The sequence below is a fragment of the Pelodiscus sinensis genome, unplaced genomic scaffold (assembly GCF_049634645.1).
Source record: "Pelodiscus sinensis isolate JC-2024 unplaced genomic scaffold, ASM4963464v1 ctg53, whole genome shotgun sequence".
Classification (NCBI taxonomy): domain Eukaryota; kingdom Metazoa; phylum Chordata; order Testudines; family Trionychidae; genus Pelodiscus; species Pelodiscus sinensis.
Window position 1 is genome coordinate 668,181 of NW_027465900.1, and position 18,248 is coordinate 686,428.

The 18,248-nt window shown below is 43.2% G+C and overlaps 1 protein-coding gene across 2 annotated transcripts in view; it reads right to left on the minus strand.

Moving 5' to 3' along the window:
- Positions 1-2,000: 2,000 nt before the first annotated feature.
- The window catches only part of LOC142824386 (leucine-rich repeat and calponin homology domain-containing protein 2-like), a 50,163-nt gene continuing 33,915 nt past the window's right edge, over positions 2,001-18,248 (minus strand). For both annotated transcript variants that reach the window (XM_075916249.1, XM_075916250.1), the window contains 4 exons: positions 16,551-16,663; positions 14,966-15,103; positions 14,578-14,655; positions 2,001-13,186 (listed from right to left, as the gene is read on the minus strand). In XM_075916249.1, coding sequence (XP_075772364.1) covers positions 13,067-13,186; positions 14,578-14,655; positions 14,966-15,103; positions 16,551-16,663 — 449 coding nt within the window. In that variant the 3' untranslated portion in view covers positions 2,001-13,066. The remainder of the gene's footprint in view (positions 13,187-14,577; positions 14,656-14,965; positions 15,104-16,550; positions 16,664-18,248) is intronic.

An 18,248-nucleotide genomic window follows, 5' to 3' on the forward strand; every position in this document is an offset into this window, starting at 1 on the left:
AAAAAAGGGAAGAAGGACAATCCAGGGAACTACAAACCACTCAGCTTTACCTCAATCCCCAGAAAAATCATGGAAGAGATCCTCAAGGAATCCATTTTGAAGCACTTTGAAGAGGGGAAAGTGATCAGGATTAGTCAACAAGGATTCACAAAGGGCAAGTCGTGCCTGAGCAATCTGATTAGCTTCTATGCTGAGGTAACTGGCTCAGTGGACATGGGGAAGTCCGTGGATGTGATATACCTTGACTTTAGCAAAGCTTTTGATACAGTCTTCCACAACATTCTTGCCAGCAAGTTAAGGAAATATGGATTGGATAAATGGACTGTAAGGTGGACAGAAAGCTGGCTAGACTGTCGGGCCCAACAGGTAGCGATCAACAGCTCGATGTCAGGTTGGCGGTCGATTTCTAGTGAAGTGCCCCAAGGATCTGTTCTAGGGCCGATTTTGTTCAACATCTTTATTAATGACCTGGATGAGGGGATGGATTGCACCCTCAGCAAGTTTGTGGATGACACTAAGCTAGGGGATAGGTAGATACGCTGGAGGTCAAGGATAGGGTCCAGAGTGACCTGGACAGATTAGAGGATTGGGCCAAAAGAAATCTGATGAGGTTCAACAAGGACAAGTGTAGAGTCCTGCACTTGGGACAGAAGAACCCCAAGCATTGGTACAGGCTGGGGATCAAATGGCTAAGTAGCAGTTCTGCAGAAAAGGACCTGGGGATTGCAGTGGATGAGAAGTTGGATATGAGTCAACAGGGCGCCCTTGTAGCCAAGAAGGCAAATGGCATATTAGGGTGCATTAAGAGGAGCATTGCCAGAAGATCCAGAGAAGTGATTATTCCCCTTTATTTGGCTGTGGTGAAGCCACGTCTGGAGTACTGTGTCCAGTTCTGGGGCCCCCACTATAGAAAGGATGTGGACGCATTGGAGAGGGGCCAGTTGAGGGCACCAAAATGATTTGGGGGCTGGAGCACATGACCTACGAGGAGAGGCTGAGGGATTTGAACTTATTCAGTCTGCAGAAGCGAAGAGTGAGGGGGGATTTGAGAGCAGCCTTCAACTTCCTGAAGGGGGGTTCCAAAGAGGATGGAGAGAGGCTGTTCTCAGTGGGGGCAGATGGCAGAAGAGGAGCAATGGGCTCAAGTTGCAGTGGGGGAGGTCTAGGTTGGATATTAGGAAAAACTATTTCACTAGGCGGGCGGTGAAGCGCTGGAATGGGTTCCCTAGGGAGGGGGTGGAATCTCTATCCCTGGAGGTTTTTAAGTCTCGGCTTGACAAAGCCCTGGCCGGGTTGATTCAGTTGGGATTGGTCCTGCCTTGGGAAGGGGGCTGGACTTGACCTCCTGCGATCTCTTCCAGCTCTATGGTTCTCTGAGAACAAAAGTTGTGTTGTAAAAACTCTTCATTGTTGCCTCAGACATGAGCACTGGCCTTTAAAACAGGGGTGGGAGACTTGTGGCCGGATCAGGTCCCTGCTTTCTTTGGGGCGGTCTGTGGTGCAGAAATTGGCTGTGGACCGGAAGCCCCGAGTGTCAGCACGTCCCCTTCCCCCCCGTCCCAGGCTGGAACTGCAAGTGCCAGCTTGCCTCACTGCAGGAAACATGCAGTGCCGCTGTGGCAGCTTCTGGGAGCAGCATCAGGGCGGGGGTACCCTCCCTGAGCACCATTGTGCGTCCAATTGGGAGTACTTGAGGGAACAGGCTCTGGCTAGAACCAGTACCCTAACTCCCCCCACACCTGAACCTCTAGCCTCAGCCTGAACCCTCCCCCAAAACCCCTGCCCAAGGTCAGAACCCCCTTCCTCACCCTAACCCTCCTAGAGCTTGCATCCGCGCCGTGTGTGGCTGCGACTCCCTTTTGTTGTGGGTTAGTGGCCTCTGATGGAAAAAGGTTCCCCACCCCTGCTTTAAAAGGGGATTTGGCTGAACAGCAGGTAAATCAGAATTTGATAAGTCACACATCATTAGACAAACGATTAAAATGAATAACTCGGCTACGTGGAAGTTATGAAACAGTTTGTATTTTATACATAGAATATATACACTGGTTTTGGGCGGGGGGAGGGGTTTATCCATGCAAATTCAATACAAAACTATTTACAAAAAATAACAGTAGAGTTGTTTTCCAAAGAAACAGATGCACGTTGGAAGCACCAGCAATAATGGAAGTCCTGAAAATTAAAAGACTCAAGATACAGAATTGTACATGTAGGCGAACTTCAAAACGGAGGGATAAGGGTTATGGAATATGAAATGCAGAATGGATTAAAATGCAATATCAAATAGTTGTGTTACAAATATTTAACACAATTTAAGCATTTGCTGCTACTTATATGATCACTTTCCAGATATCTGACTCAGAATCACTGTAAATTTTGCATACATTTACATGTTGCTGATTTGGTTATATTGTGTTTTCTGAGTTTCATAAGAAATAAAAAATGTACAAAACAAAATATGTGAATACTGACCAACTGATCTTGTAACATGGTTTTTAAGCAATCACATGTTCTTGGCTCTACAGATTACATAATAGTTAAAATTCACATGAATCCCACACTAGTCACCAAACAATCCCTTTACAATGTCTGTGTACGTACTACACAGACAGTACACACATATACTGTAGATGCAACACAAAACAGGGGCCACGTGGAAACCTCCCCTCTTGTGGCAATGCCCTATCAATGCTTACTACAGTATACGGGTTTACTAAACAAACCTGTACTAATACTTACAAAGAAAGGCCTGATCCTTCCTGCGCTTTACCAACAGAACTTCCATGGTCCAGCATCAATTCCATGTCTCAGCTACATGGTCAGGCCCAAAACAAAAACTGCCATTCTACGCAAATGACTGATTTAAACGAACCCCCCCCCCTCAACAGAAACACACACTTGCGTGGTTACCACCATGTACTTGATCTGTCTGGCTGTTTGATATTACTACACTTCCCCTAGGGAAGCCTTAACTGTATCTTAAGTGCCAACAGATTGTGTCAGATAGGTTGCTCTGTAATACATGCTCTGGGGAAGTTCCCCTGAAGTCACGCAGAGTTTTGAAACTGATTTCAATGGGTTAGAACATCACCCATCAGGATTTAATTTGTGTGAGGTTTCAACAATTCTGCTTTTTTATGACTTCTCAGAAAAATAAGGATGTTTTCTAAAGCTTTTCGAGGACTGGCATTCAGATCATAGAATCATAGAATAATAGGACTGGAAGGGACTTTGAGAGGTCATCGAGTCCAGCCCCCCGCCCTCAAGGCAGATGTGTGGCTCAGAAGGCTAGATTTAAAGAAAGCTTGTCGAAAACTGTTAATTTCAATATACTTTAAAAGCAATTAGAAAATCATTCAGGGTGCATCAACACTGCATTGTCGCTTGAAATAGCCACATTTTGAAATAAGTTGCTATTCAGAAACATCCCTTACTCCTTGTGGAATGAGGTTTACTGGGACGTCGGAATAATGAGCCCAAAACAACAGGCTTGCTGTTAAGATATGGACTGCTATTTTGGGACACCCCAGTATCCTGAAATAGCATTACAGTGTAGACATAGTGACTGATGCCATCTTGGTCATTATTGCTTTCTCCTCCACCTAAAAATGATCAAGTGGCTTTTATGAACTCAAGTGTGTTTTAGAAAATAACAAAAAAAGTGAAACACAGTGTAACAAAACTACAATTTCAGTGTGTGTTAACAGAAATGCTCTATAGAAAGTATCTTCTTAAACCCATACAAAGCACTAGTCTACAAAGTAAAAATTAAAGCCATTGACTTGAATTAAACTAAGAAGGAAGCATCTTGATTTTAGACACGGGGCCAATGTGGAAAGAACAATTTCCACATTAGAAATAAAAGCGTAATGTTTTCTTTTCACATGCATATCACCAAAATAGCTACATAAAACAGTGTATTTTTTAAAAAATGCTGTGCATTCGATATACATGTTTTCCCCACCAGTGTGAAGATGCCACTATAAATGTATTGCGTGCATATTATGTTAAACTATGTGCTAGGCATGTAATGGCCAGGAGTGGTAACACGGTTTCTTTTCATATGAGGACAAACTGGAGTAGAGAAGCAACTAACACCAGGGAAATGTCTTCTTGTTCGCAGCACTGCATTCTCTCGATGAACATTCCTTTCAGGAGTCCAGGATAACAGTATTTTTGTGTGTGCGTGTGAAAATTACTGGAAAATGCGCACTCAGCTTTCACTTCCCCCAATAACTATCTGCTGTCCCTACAAAGGATACTGCTCCACAAAAGAGGCGTTGGGTTTTTTCAGCCACCGAATCCTAGCCCCCTTACGTGTACACAGGAATTTCGTTTGCAGAACTGATCTCGGGGCAGGCCCTGGTTGGGTGCTGCCCAATGCTCTAGGAAGGGTAGATGTGCCCAGAAAGGCATGGGAAGGGATCTCTCTTTCCTTGGTGGCTGGCAAAAAGGAAATACACGAAAAGGACTTTGTGACCTCAATGTCCCCTCCCTTGTTTCTGATCTCTAACATGGAGCTCAATCAGTGAGATGAAGAGGGAGCGAGCAGATGTTACTGTCATCCCACAAGCATGGTCACAAGGGGTGGGAGGAATGGCTGGAAAGGACGCTTGGCAGAGCTAAGGCAGCGAGCCATGAACGCCTTGCAGGACTAGATTCCCTAGCCTTTGGGAGACTCAGGAAGCAAATTCTATACTTGCTATGGCCTTTACAGAGAGACGTGGGTCCAGAACTGGGAGCTGTTGCCTTCCCCCGAGAACTACACTAATTCCAAGCCATCTGCCCGCTCTTCTCCCCACTCCCATTGCTGCACCAGGCTAACTTATCCTCTGAATAAATCTGGTCTGCAGTGCAGCCCACAGACACCCTGCTGGAAATTCTATGCCCCACAAAACTGTACATATCCTCTTGACAAGTTCTAATGGTCCATACCCTTTACAATCTCAGAGCTCAGTGGTATTCCTTTATTTACGTGAGACTTTTTAAAACAACCAGCATGCCATTTTCAGCTGAAGTTGTTGGAAGTAACAGATCAGGATTTCCAAAAAGGATGCACACCTCGGACTAACTCAGTGCAGAAAATGGTCGAGAGGTTGCTTACCTCTAACTAGAGGTTCTTCAGGATGTGTGGTCTTTATCCGTGTTCCACACGTGTGTAAGGATATGCCCCACCCATGATTCTGAAGATTTTTAGTAAGCAACGTCTGTTGGTTTACATGTGTGCAGTTGCTCTCCTCATGCTCTGAACCAAGAGTATAAGGCACCGTGCAGACAGATGCTTTTTTAGTCTGTTCTTACAGCAAATCCAGCCATCAGCCACCGCAAAGGGGATGGAGTGGGCAGTGAAATACAATTAGGGACCACCCATATCAAAAAACCTCCACTTCCAGGTAACCTGCTTCCATTTCTTCTTTGAGTGACGGCTCCTATGTGCACCCCACACATGGGAAATTAGTAAGCAGTAGTCTCCACCTCCTGCTTCACAAGGATGAAGAGGGCATGCATGTCTGTTCCCACAGCTATATCTGCAGCACAGGTATGGGCCAACGTGTAGCATCTGAATATATGGCGAGTTCCAAAGTAGCTGCCTTGTGGATACAGCTAGTAGAGTTCATCTCAGAGATGCTGTAGAGCCGTGGTGTCCAACATACTAACCATTAGCCACATGTGGCAAGTTGGCTCAAACAATGTGGCTATTTGGCCAGTGGAGTGTGGGCCACTATAGTGGCTACTGCTTCAGAGCTGGTTGGACGCCATGGTTGTAGAGGTTTGTCTGTACTCCAGGGAATCGGGCTCTCCCCCCTTCCGAGATGTGTGAGAGAAACATGTTACTTGGGAGGAAAGGATGGTGCAGCTTGAGTTCCTTTTGCAGAGTCTGTGCATGGATAATCCTGGAGTCCTTGATTGCTCTGATAAGGTGCTAAACAGTCTTGGTGGGTTCCTATTTGCTTTCATTCTCTGCACACAGCGTGCCAGTGCCTGTTGGACATCAAGAGAGTGACGTCCACTCTCTTCCTCAGCAGCATTGCTGTTTTGGGAAAAATCCCAATAAGGAGCTTGTTTTATGTGAACCTCAAATTATTTTAGGGATAAACTCCAGGTAGAGGCAAAGAAGAGTGGCACTTTATGAAGAGTGGCCTACGGAGGACTTGCCTGGAAGAGCAGAATGGACATGTGCTGTCTTCTGACAGTGCCCACAGCCAGATGCTTCAGAGAGAATGATTAGAACAAGGCAATTTCGAAGGAGCCATCCCCTGGTCCCTTCAGTCCAAGCTTCTGGCAGCTAGAGCTTTAGGGACACCCAGAGCACAGGGCTGCATCCCTGATCATCTTGGCTAATGGCCACTAATGGTTCTTGAACTTACAGCTAGGGTCAGAAAAGGACTAGAGACTTTTAGCCTTTACAGCGTTCCCAGGCAGCAAGTCCCACAGGCTGGCTGTGCTCGGTGCGAAACATCTGTTTCCAGCCTGCTGCCGATTAATGTCATCCTGGGGCCCCTGGCTCTTGCTTTACGGAAAGGGGGAAATAACACTTCTCCACACCAGTCATGATTCTACAGACCGCTCTCACTCACATTTAGTCGTTTTCTTCTTTGGCTGAACACTCCCAGTCTTTTTAAATCTCTTCTCATATGGAAGCTGTTCCATACTCCTAATAAGTTTTACTGTCCTCTGAATCTTTTTTAATTCTAATATTTTTTTGAGATGGAGTGACCAGAAAGGCATGCAGTAGTACAAATGTGTGTAATATCACGATGACACTATCTTCTTATCTATCCCTTTCCTTATGGTTTCTCATTTCTTTTTGCTATTTTGGCTGCTGCACATTGAGCAGATGTTTTCAGAGAACTATCCACAATGAATCCAAGATCTATTTCTTGAGTAATAAAAAATCCATTTAGACTTCATCATTTCATATGTCTTTGGATTCTGGTATTTGTGTCCTCCGTTGATTATCTTCATCCAAGTTTTCAGGATGTTTATTATATCAATATCCTCATTTAATGCCCGGCAATTTAGTTCACCCATGTTAGTATTTAAACGTCTCATATTTTATATAAGCACTTACATTTTGTTATTCAGTTCTTGCTTTCATTCATGTGTTATATTTGAAGGGATTCTTATGTTTTACTGCTCCTCCCTTGCTCCAATATGTACTTTCCAAACTTCTTTCCTCTCCTTTTCACTAGGATATAGAATATCCCACTTAAATTCATCCCTAATGGACCATGTGCTCCGCTCTACCAGTTTGAATTTCACATGCAAGAAATGATGATTCCATTTTAGGCCTTCTTTTCTCGAAAGGTTCCCTAGTTCCTAGTAATCCTAAAATAATGCTCCTTCCTGCACCCTCGTCTTGTCCACACTGAGACCCTGCAGCTCTTCCCGTCTTCCTGGCACTTCCTTACAATTCATGATACAGCTAAACGATTACTACTATTCCTTTCTTAACCTACTCCTTTATGCAGTACATTATGTAGGTCTGGCTGGCCAACCTAAACCTGAGGAGGAACCAGAATGTACCAACGCACATTGACAAAGAGCCACCGTTCTATGTCACCAGCCTTGCTCATCTCCCCACCACCGCTCTCAGCACATCCCAGCCCCTGGCAGCCCCACCAGTCAGTGCCTCCTTCTTTTCCTCCTGCCACTGGGATCAGCTGTGTCTCAGTGGCAGACACTGGAGGGGGGAAGCAAGGGTGTGACAGGCTCTGTGGAGAGGGTAGGAAGTGGCAGGATCCTAGGGGGAAAGAGCCTAGGGCAGAGCTGGGGGTTGAACAGTGAGCACCCTCCAGCCCAGTGGGAAGTTGGCACCTGTAGCTGCAGCCCTGGATTTGGTACCTAAGCAAGGAGCCGCGTATGGATCTGGAGCCACAGGTTGGCCACCTCTGAGGTAGGTCCTTCCTGGTTATATTATGGAAGAGCTTTAAAAATCTGGACATATCTGAGCCTATTTGTCGGTCAATGACCTGCAGTCCTATGTACAGTGCAAATCAAAGTCACAGATCTAGCCACTCCAACCTTTAATTATCTATATGCAAACCACTGAGACATGTCAGTACGTGTATTTCTGACAGGTTGAAGTCATTTTGTCACCTTGAACTAAACACTTTAATGCCATTACTTAAAACAGGGTACAATCAACTAGAAACGACCTCACTAATAATCTTACCCCTTGAAGGACACAACATTCCTGTGGGTTGCACTGGAGCCATGCCAATACCCTGTCCATCTATGGGGAAAAAGACAACATGCTGGGGCCAAAGAAAACATTTTGGTATGTTCAGACATGTAATAAATCACTAAACATGCCTTACTGTGGTTTTATTGCAGTAACTTGGCTTTGAATAATTAGTTCGTAAATAACTCCTACAGCACTGTAACTGTCAAGCCTTAATGAGTGAGATTCCCTAAAGCTCTTACTGTTGGCATAACTAGTCCTACTCAAGTCAAGCCAATGCTGAGTGCTCTGAAGCCCTCACCAAACGGTGCAATCCGTGTCACCACACACGGTCCTACACAGAATGGAAACAGTGTTTCTAATGGGCAGGATGTGGGGATCTCTTAGACGCCTCACTGCTGAACTATGTGACAGTTTCCCATGTGGAAAACTAATGGGGGGAAGGTTACTGGGGGCATGAGAGGGGAAAGTTAGTGAGTCTGTAAGCAGATGCAGCTAGAAATGGAGATAGATAATAAATAAAAGTATTATATGGCGGCTACTTGTGATTAGTGACATTTAAGAAAAATTCCAAACATGCAATATCACAGTCCATGATGAAAGCTGGGGGCATCCTTGGGCTGCTTTCTCCTTGCCTGTTATGAGAGGATGACAGGGACTGTGACTTCCACTGAGCGGGCTGGACTAACCCGAGGGAAAGGCCAGGCCCTGCCACACTGCATCCCGGTCAGAACTCTGATTTGTGCACAGAAATCTAGCCATCATCCATGAGAGCCCTAAGGAACCTTGCCACTCCCTCGCCCTCTGAATTGCAGTCGTGGGGATGGCAGTCCGAGGTGGGGGGAAAAGATGGGCTGTAGGCAGTAATGCCTCTCCCATTTCCAGATTGGGGGTATTGTTCCTTCATCTCTTAAAAGCATGGATCCCTTGTCAGTCGCTTCTGAAGCTGCCACCACTCCTGGGGCAATCCTGCATCATCTGCAATGCACAATCTGTGCAGAATTCCCTTTTTCCCTGCAGAACTGGTGCTACAGAACTGCTGGCTGACATTTGGGACCACTGGGTCCAACAAAGCCCAGCTCTCCAATACAGGATCTTGCTAGAGCGGAGAGGGCATGTTCTGGGCAGCTGCGGTTCCCAGCATGCAGGAAACTCCATACAAGCCTGTGAGCCAGCATGAGACTCTAAATCCCTGGGCAGGAGGAGGTGCAAGTGTCTGGGCTGGGGAGCAGGTGTCTGACCCTGTGACTGGGCTCAGGGTAGGGGGGGTCTGTACCAGGGAACCCTGCAGAGGATTTTTTTGGGGTGAGGGTGTCTGGGCTGGGGGTGCCCCATGGCTGGGCTCTGAGGGGAGAGGTGGTGCAGACGTATGGGCCATGGGGTGCTCCACAGCCTGGCTCAGAGGGAGAAGCCAGCGTAACAGGGACTAGGTTGTTGTAGGGCTTTAACGTTCTGCCTCCGGGCGGGAATCTTTTGGGCAGTCTGCATTGTTGCAGACGTAGTTGCTGAAAGGTGTTTTGAAACAAATTACCCAAATAATTGAAAGTGATGTGATTACGTAATGTTATTTTGACAAAAGCAGAATTTTAACACTGTGCAGAATTTTTAATTTGGGGCACAGAATTCTCCCAGGTGTACGCTACCAAATGGCTATGGGGCAGCATAGCTAATTTCAGCACGGTGCTCCAAAGCCATACTACGTCTGGGGGGGGAACTGAAGAGAACCATGCAGATCTTGGTGTCCTTTCCTTGTAGATTTATGGGCTCACTCTAAAGGACACCAAACTTTTCTAATGTGACCCGATAAGCAGGAAATTCCCCAAGAAGAATCTTGGAGTATCCTCCATGCTTCGCCTCTTCTCTCAGGTTTGATTCCTTTCAGAGGGGGTAAACGGGGGCTTGGATAGTTTCTATAACAAAGCAAAGCTATTTCAGCAATACTTACGATTATGAACATTTTAAATATTAAAAATTTCTTAATTATTTCACTGTACGTATGAACAGTCAAATGTAAATGAAATACAGTAATGATATCAACAGTATTTTTTTAACTGTCAAACTATTTAAAGCTCTTTAGGGAAAACTGCTTTTTTTTTTTTTTTAAGTGAAGCTAGCGTACACTACTCTGACAGCTAGACTTAGTGTTTACATTCAGACATAAAACATTTTCCTCTCTTCACACATTACAATACTCCACAAAAGATACACAAAACAAACTGACTAGAAGTGGTATTAAGTGAGGCTTGCGTTGTATTCAGCAGACTTTGCAGAGGAAACTTAATTCCATCTGGAAAACTGAAATGTCACTGAGGATTGGTGAACGTATTTAAACAGTCCAACAAGCGTTTGCATTATCCAGTTTAGCGATTACATAAGTCTGAAACTTACTGTAATTTAGCGAATATAACCCATGGGTTATATTCGTTTTTACAAACCCCCACCCTCCCCCACCCCTCCACGGGGTATACAATTTTTTTTTTAAACACACCAGCTCACCACCCGATTCCTCCGCAGCCGTAGGACGGGGCAGGGGGAGCGCTCATCCGGCTGTGCAGGAACTGGGTGGTGAGTGCTCCCCAACCCGGTACCTGCACAACGTAACAACCCAAAATCTGCTTACTAAACTAAATTTGCTTGTTCATTTTAATCTCAACTAAATTTAATTTTTCCCTGATATTGCATGCATGTAAAATGAGAATACATTTACCCCTTCATTTTTTAAATGAATCTCTCCTATGAATGTGAATTAAGATAAATAAAAAGGATAATTTAGAGGAAAGGTAAATTAAACTTATTTTAATGGCCAAACATTAATGAGCCGTTTTCAATTTGTGCATGAGTACCAGATGTTGTTATATAGGAATGATTTTATAAAGAGAGCATTGGGTTTTTTTAATGAGCTGTATCTCAGAATACACTTTATAAACAGCATATGCTACCAAGACTCCATGAATTATTTTAATTTCAATGGATTTTAGTTAAAGAGCATTAAAATAATTGTATCTTCTAGATATTTTAGCTATCAAGATGTTTGTTTGTCTTATCATAGAATCATAGAACTGGAAGAGACCTCAGAAGGTCATCAAGTCCAGCCCCCTGCTCTAGGCAGTCTTCTCACCTGGCTTTATTGCTTCAATTAAAGACAGCAAGGAAAAACCAAATCAATATTTTCTTCCTTATTCCTTAGCCAAATGTAACAAAACAGTTTTAGGTCAATTGGCAAAAGAGCATCAATTAATTATCTTGACATCATCTGGCACACAAAATTTTACCCCTTGGTCTAAAGTAACTGTCTGAAAACACACTGACCCAGAACCAACCATTTTTCATTGAGTCATATATTTACTAAGAAGGTAAATTTGTTTGGGAGGAAGGAAAAAAACAGAACCACATCAGAAAGAAAGGGAGTCAACTGTCTATCATTTTGAAAGTTCTCAGAACACTGTGGGGATATATCAGTCAGAAAAGATGTAGAAGCAAGTACTTATATCTAGCCAAGTATGAAAAAGTTTCTGTTGTGGGATTTTTTGTTTTTACATTTATCCCAAAGTGTGTGACATTTTCAGCACAGAGTTAACCGCTGATAACTGGCGACAATGGTGCAAATGAGAAGCATTGGTGCAAAGTGAATGTGCGACGTGACATGCAGGCAGTTTTTCCCAAATTAAGTCCCTTTCAAACAAACCTGTAAACGCTGGAAAAATATAAAGATTCCTAGCCCCCTCTTTTAATCTAACTTGTGGTGATTTCTGATAATGTACAAATCTAATGGACCAACATAATGTAAAATTCTGAAAGTCACAGCATAAACCTGAGATTTTGGCAGCTTTATCAAAACATCCTTAATGATTATTACGTACTGGTCCCTAGCCCACACCCTTCTGATTTATCTCTGGACATCATGGTTTGTCCCAAACAAGGAAAAAATAACTCAAAGTGACAATTTTTGTTAACAATACATTAAAACAAAAGTGATTGGGTATTACTAAATTAAATAGCATAAATAACATGTATTTACATTATTTTCCAATCATTAGACAACATAATTAATTTGTGCAACTTAAAACATATAACACCAAAAATGTGAAGCATCATTTACTGACCTTACAAAAAACTATTAAAATATTTTAAAATTCCCATTGCATCTAGTTCAGAAAAAGAAATTGCAAAAATGTTTAAGACTATCAAGAGTCATCAATTACACAGGCACTTCACATGTAAACAATCTACAGTACAACTAAAAAAATAGTTTGGCACGAACTTAGGTTGGAAAAACCCTTTTTGCTATATAATGTTTTGTGTAATTATTATACATCCAACTAAATAATGGAGATGTTAGAAGTATATAAATTACAGTCAGAAGTGCAAGAAATAAAGAACTCAAATATAGAGTTATATGAAACAAAAATGGATTCAATGTGATGTGTCACTCAGATTTTCACCATCATACTGTAGCGAGGCTTTTGTTTTATCTTTACACTTGAACCAAATGATTGACAAACTTTTTATAGTAGGGCTTTGTTTGCTGTGCATATTATTCTTTATAAAACAAAACAGCATTTATAGTAAAAAAAAAAATCCAGCTTTTAAAAACACGGTCATGAAATATTAATGGAAAACTGGGAACTTATATTACCTGGACACAGAATCTGATGCCGTTAAACTCTCTTGTGCATCCAAGTTTTAAAACATCAGAACAACTTTATATTCAGGTAATTGTCAGTTTGAAATTAAAGTTTGTATGTATCTTTCCAAAGTAAGGCTCTGTTTAAAGTGTGTGGGCACAAACTACTTCTGATGGCTTGGCTGTTCCCATTCAGGAAGCAGAACTGCTTGGCAGCAACAGACCAATGATAAGTTGCCTGGTTTTCAAAAGTCACGTTAGACAGAGGAAAGCTGGGATGCTTTAGATGAAGGTAGTTCAAGCAAAGCTTGAACTGTAAGACCAACTTTCACTAGACCCCTTTCCTCCAAAATGTGATGAGGCAGGCAAAGCCTTTCCTGAAAAATAAAATGGTACATGCATCATATTTCAATCATTCTGCATTGCTTGTACTTTTAGAAGACTTCAGCACTCAAAGAACTCACTGTGACTAATTAGAGATTGTTCTGAAATCTTCGCTAGTCAATAAGTTTGCATATGCATCTACCTCTACAGCAATATTATTAAGTATGACAAGGTGCTCAGAAGTTAATTATATCTCACCTAAGATCTGATAACTGTAGTGTGAAAAAATTACACACAAATATAAAAAACCTGGTAAATTAGAGCAAAACAAAAATTAAGGGTGTGTGTCTGTGTGTGTGAAAATGTTTAAGAATAAAGAAGCTTCTGACAGTTTTAGTTTACTGAAGATTTAGGGCCAGAGACTCCTAGATGCTCTCATGGGGGAACAAAACTGAGCGAGGGTAAGGTAGTGCAGGTTCGGTGTCAGACTTCTTCCTTCATTGTCCCTGAAGAAGCTCCACTATGATTTGTCTGTGAAGATGATTACAGTCTGCTGGTGGGTTGAAATTAAAAAATGAATCACCTCCCACGCAACCCATAGGAATTCTCTTACAAGCACTGCACTCCACATGAACCTCTTTGCTCTACCAAATTGGAGTTGTGGGTAGCAGCCTTTCAGGGAGTCATTGGGAACATGACTTCTGTAGGAGCTGTGCTCATATGAAGGATGGGCGCACAAGCAGTGCAGAAGTACAGGGCTATACTTCGGAACTATGGGTTTCAGTGTTAAATCACCTCCCCGTCCTACTGACGTGGAGTTAAACAGCCACTGGAAGAACAGTCATGCGGCTACTGCAAACACAAACTCATGGAATTTCCTGTCCCCTCATGCAGAGAAGAAAATTTGGCCCATAATATTTCCTGTCATGGGGGGGAGGGGGAAAGGGAGTGGGATGGAAGAATGAAAATGGGTAAAAGGAAAGTGAGGGACTAGCAACAAGGAGTAGAGGTGAGGCACATGAGAGCCAAGCAAGCTTCTTCCACGTATCTGTCAATGCACCTTGTGATCTGCAAAATCCCTTTCATCCCGGTTACACTTACACTTACACTTACACACGCACACACACACACACACACACACACACACACACACACACACACACACACACACACACACACACACACACACACACCCTATAGTGCTTTTCACTAGCAGATCTTAAAGCATTTTATACAGATGATCAATTTCATTACCCCTGAAACTGGAAGGGACCTGGCCATGGTCACCCAGCAAGCCAGCTGCAGAGCTAGGAATGTAACACAGGACTCCCAACTCCCTTTTTGCTATTTTATCCACTAGGCTCTCTAAATAACCCAGAAAAATAAATGCTGACTCACCCTGTCTGGGATTATTAAGTGTATTAATCAATAAAGTTATTAATACCTGTGGAACGCCCAATTTTTTACAAGCATCAAGAAAGTTTTCAACGTTTCTTCTGCATTTTGCCATACTGAGTTTAGGCTGTAAAGATAGGATGTTAGATCTCTGTTATGCATTTATAAAAAGACTTTATAATCATGATGCAAATATAGTAACAGTTGTATTAGAAAACAAGTTACTAAACTAATTTTGTAAAGACTTGGTACATAATAGCCTACTAAACCCTTGAACCTTAATACAGCAACAAATACTTGTTTATTGCATCCTAAAATAAGATGAAATTGATAATATAACCATTTAATATGGGGAAGAGAATTCACAATTTCCTAGTGCTGACTTCCAACAGTTTGCTTTCACTTCCAATCAAAAACAAATGATGTAGCTGACTCACCACTGCTGGTGATGGTACATGAATACTTGCAACAGAACGTGGCCTTATGTGATTGGCTAAATGGCAAAGAACAACCCCATCCATCAATGCTGCTCCAATGTCATCTGGCAAAATGACTTTTAACCTCGACTCAAGATTCTGTCAAGCAGAAGAGAAGTCCACAGTAAAAACAGTCCCACAGTTGAGGAAATTTTACTTTCATTTATAATCCAATAATCCATGTTTAAAAATCGCAATACTAAGTGGAGACTTATGCTACTGCATCCAGTCTTTGTATAATTAACCGTTTTTTCTCCAGCTCAGTTTTTGATGATGTGACTATGTTCACAAGTATACTGAGGTAGCAGCTCATGCAGCTGCTACCATGGTGCTCTGTTCACCCATGCAGATCTACTGCTCCTGTCAATGCCCATAGAATAGAGAGCTAGCACATTAATTCTTTGAAGGTGAAGGATTTGTAGGTAGACATGTCAGACTAAAAGCAGCATTAGCCTCGTGCAGATATGGAGGCTATGGGTTTGATTCATGTTATTCGTGGGCAACAACTTTTTTTTCTTCTATTGGAGGGGTCACATACAACACAGGGTTGGCGTACAGGCGTATTTTGGAGTAGGGGGGAGGGGTCACCCATTCAACAAGAGATAGCTGATCTGTGAGGGATGGAAGTACCTACACTCGTGTAGCAAGAGATCGGGAGAAGGAGGAAGTGCTTTCCACCATCCAAACAACAAGCCTTCATGGAAAAAGGGGCAGGAAGCACACTACATTACACACCTTAGGAGCACTGCTCCTCAACACCTTAACTGGGCATGAGCAAAATGTTACTACAGCAGAAGCTGGAGCTGCTCTCCTGGTATTATCTATGACAGATTTGGTGTTTAATTGAACTCGCTGTACATCATGTGTCCTTTAGACATGTACAGTCTCCAATGACCGCAGCTGGCAATCGGAGGATTAATTTAAGACATCCAGAAGAACCGACTGTTCTAAGTTTCAGTATTGTCTAACCACTATTTAATAACAGCATAAAAAAAGAGGTAAAACTTTTTTTATAATGAACATAACTTACAAAATGTTTGCCAGTAGAGAACCATATAGTAAAACATTTCTTCAAAACACTGACATTATCCACACTCTTTTCTGCAAAAGTCCTACCCGCAAATTATATTTGATTATTCAATGATCAGGATTTGAAACCCAGGGCCAACTCTTCCGATACACACCAGAGTGCACAGCTCACCATTCTCCTTGTGCCATGTTACAGCAACATGTATCTCTCAAGGGCCAAAGGTGTGGCCCAGATTGACATGGTGTAAGGGCATCCCAACTGCATCCCCTTTTCTGTAGCCTCACTGCCATCCTTCTGCCACCCTGGCAGGACAGACCTGTTATGTGCCAACTCCTAAGGCAGAGTTACAACACTGCAGTCATCACCCTTGCACCGCTGTCTGCAATCCCTGGGCCATGCAGAAAAGGTTTTATAACAACAAATAGAAAACAAACTGGTGCAAAGCAAAAGCAAGCTCACTGAACACAGGGTGTGCCCCCCCAGCCTGAGCCCAGACAGCAAGTCATAGGCACGTACATTGCGAAGCTGTCTTATTTGCTCCCTTTCTTCCCTTAAATGCTCCATTTTCCTCCTCATTGTAAATCCAGGGTCTGCTGATCCATAGTCCTGGCGAGAGGAACGGCTGAAAGCTGAGATAAAACAGACAATATTTGGACCACCACCACCACGGGGAAAAAATACATCAGTAAAGACAAGTATGTTTCAATCCGATGAAGTGACTACGAGAACACAAGGCTCAATGGCTAGCAGCAACATGAAGTCTTTAGGTGTTAAATTTTCAAAGCTAAGCACATTGGCTCTTCCTTCAAATGGCTGCATTTGTGCTTGGAAATCTGTCTGATACAGTACTATACTTTCATTTTTGCAAGGGCATACCACACTCATTTTTGAAAATATCTCTTCTTACAGCTTTTTAACTGTAGCCCCGGGTAGAACTGTTGTGGAAGGAACTCCTTACATTTATTTATAACCTTAAATTATTTTTTTAAATATTTAAAAACAGGTCACAGGGGAAAGTTTATGAAGCCACAAGCAAGAGTAGGGGTAGCAATAATGTTTAATGGGGGGCCACTCCAAGACTTTGGGAAAGTGGTCAAGGGCTTCACTTCTATGGAGGAGGTGTGGGGTCTGGGATGAAGGTTGGATGCAGAAGGGAGCTTAGGGTGGGGTGCAGGAGGGGTTGTGGGGTCTGAGAGGAAGTTTGGGTGAAGAAGGAGGTTGTGATTTGGGGTATGAGAATGGAGTGCAGGAGAGGACCAGGGGAGGTGCTTTAGGAAGGGGTAAAAGGCCTGGGAGGCAGTTGAGACCTGGGAGGAGGAAAGGGGGCACATAGGATTTGGGTGGTAGCCCGGGGCAGGTAGTTGGGGGGGCAATAAGGGAGAGGGTGCCAGAGGCAGGCTCTGGCTAGGAAGCGCTTACACAGGCAGCTCTCAGCCAGCAGCCCTGCAGGAACCTGGGGCAGGCTCTCTGCATGTCTGCTGAAGTTCCAGGCTGGTCAGCTGGCTGTTCCATATGTGTCTGCTCTAGGCATGGGGGAGCGGGAGGACCGAGGCAGGCTTCACATGCTGCCTCTGACCCTAGCAACATTTCTCAGCTCCTATTGGCCAGAAACTAGCCAATGAGAACAGAGAGATTTTGCTGGGAGAGAGGGCCAGAACACAGAGCTATCCCCCTCCTTCTCCAGCATCAGGACAGAGCAGCCAGCTGTTAAAACTCTGAGTTGCTCTATGCTTAAGGGTCTTGGTGAGGTGGCCATGGGCTGGATCCGGTGACTTGGTGGGCCAGAATCAGCCCACTGGCCGCCTCTTGCCCACCTGAATTGGAATATGAATTTTCTGACTGACCAAACTTCTTAATGCTGCACTGCTGAAAGGGAAAGAATATCATTAAATATTCTAGCCTGCATTTGGTTTATCACTTTACACGGTGGGGAAAAAAGTATAGGTGACTATTTAATTTTCCTCATGCTTGCAAATACCAACACCTTTACAGTATTTAACGTGGAAAATGTCCATAATATTTTGAATATTGTAAATTTTTTTTTTTTTTTGGTTTAGCAGGAAATAATCTAGACATCTCCAATAATAGGTATTTTATGTAACTTATTCCTAATGCCAAGACTGCTTCTGGACATTTTATGACATGCATGTTACACCTAAAAAATGTATATTCGTATCTTAGCCACCAAATCTATAGAAATACCCAAAGCCTAAA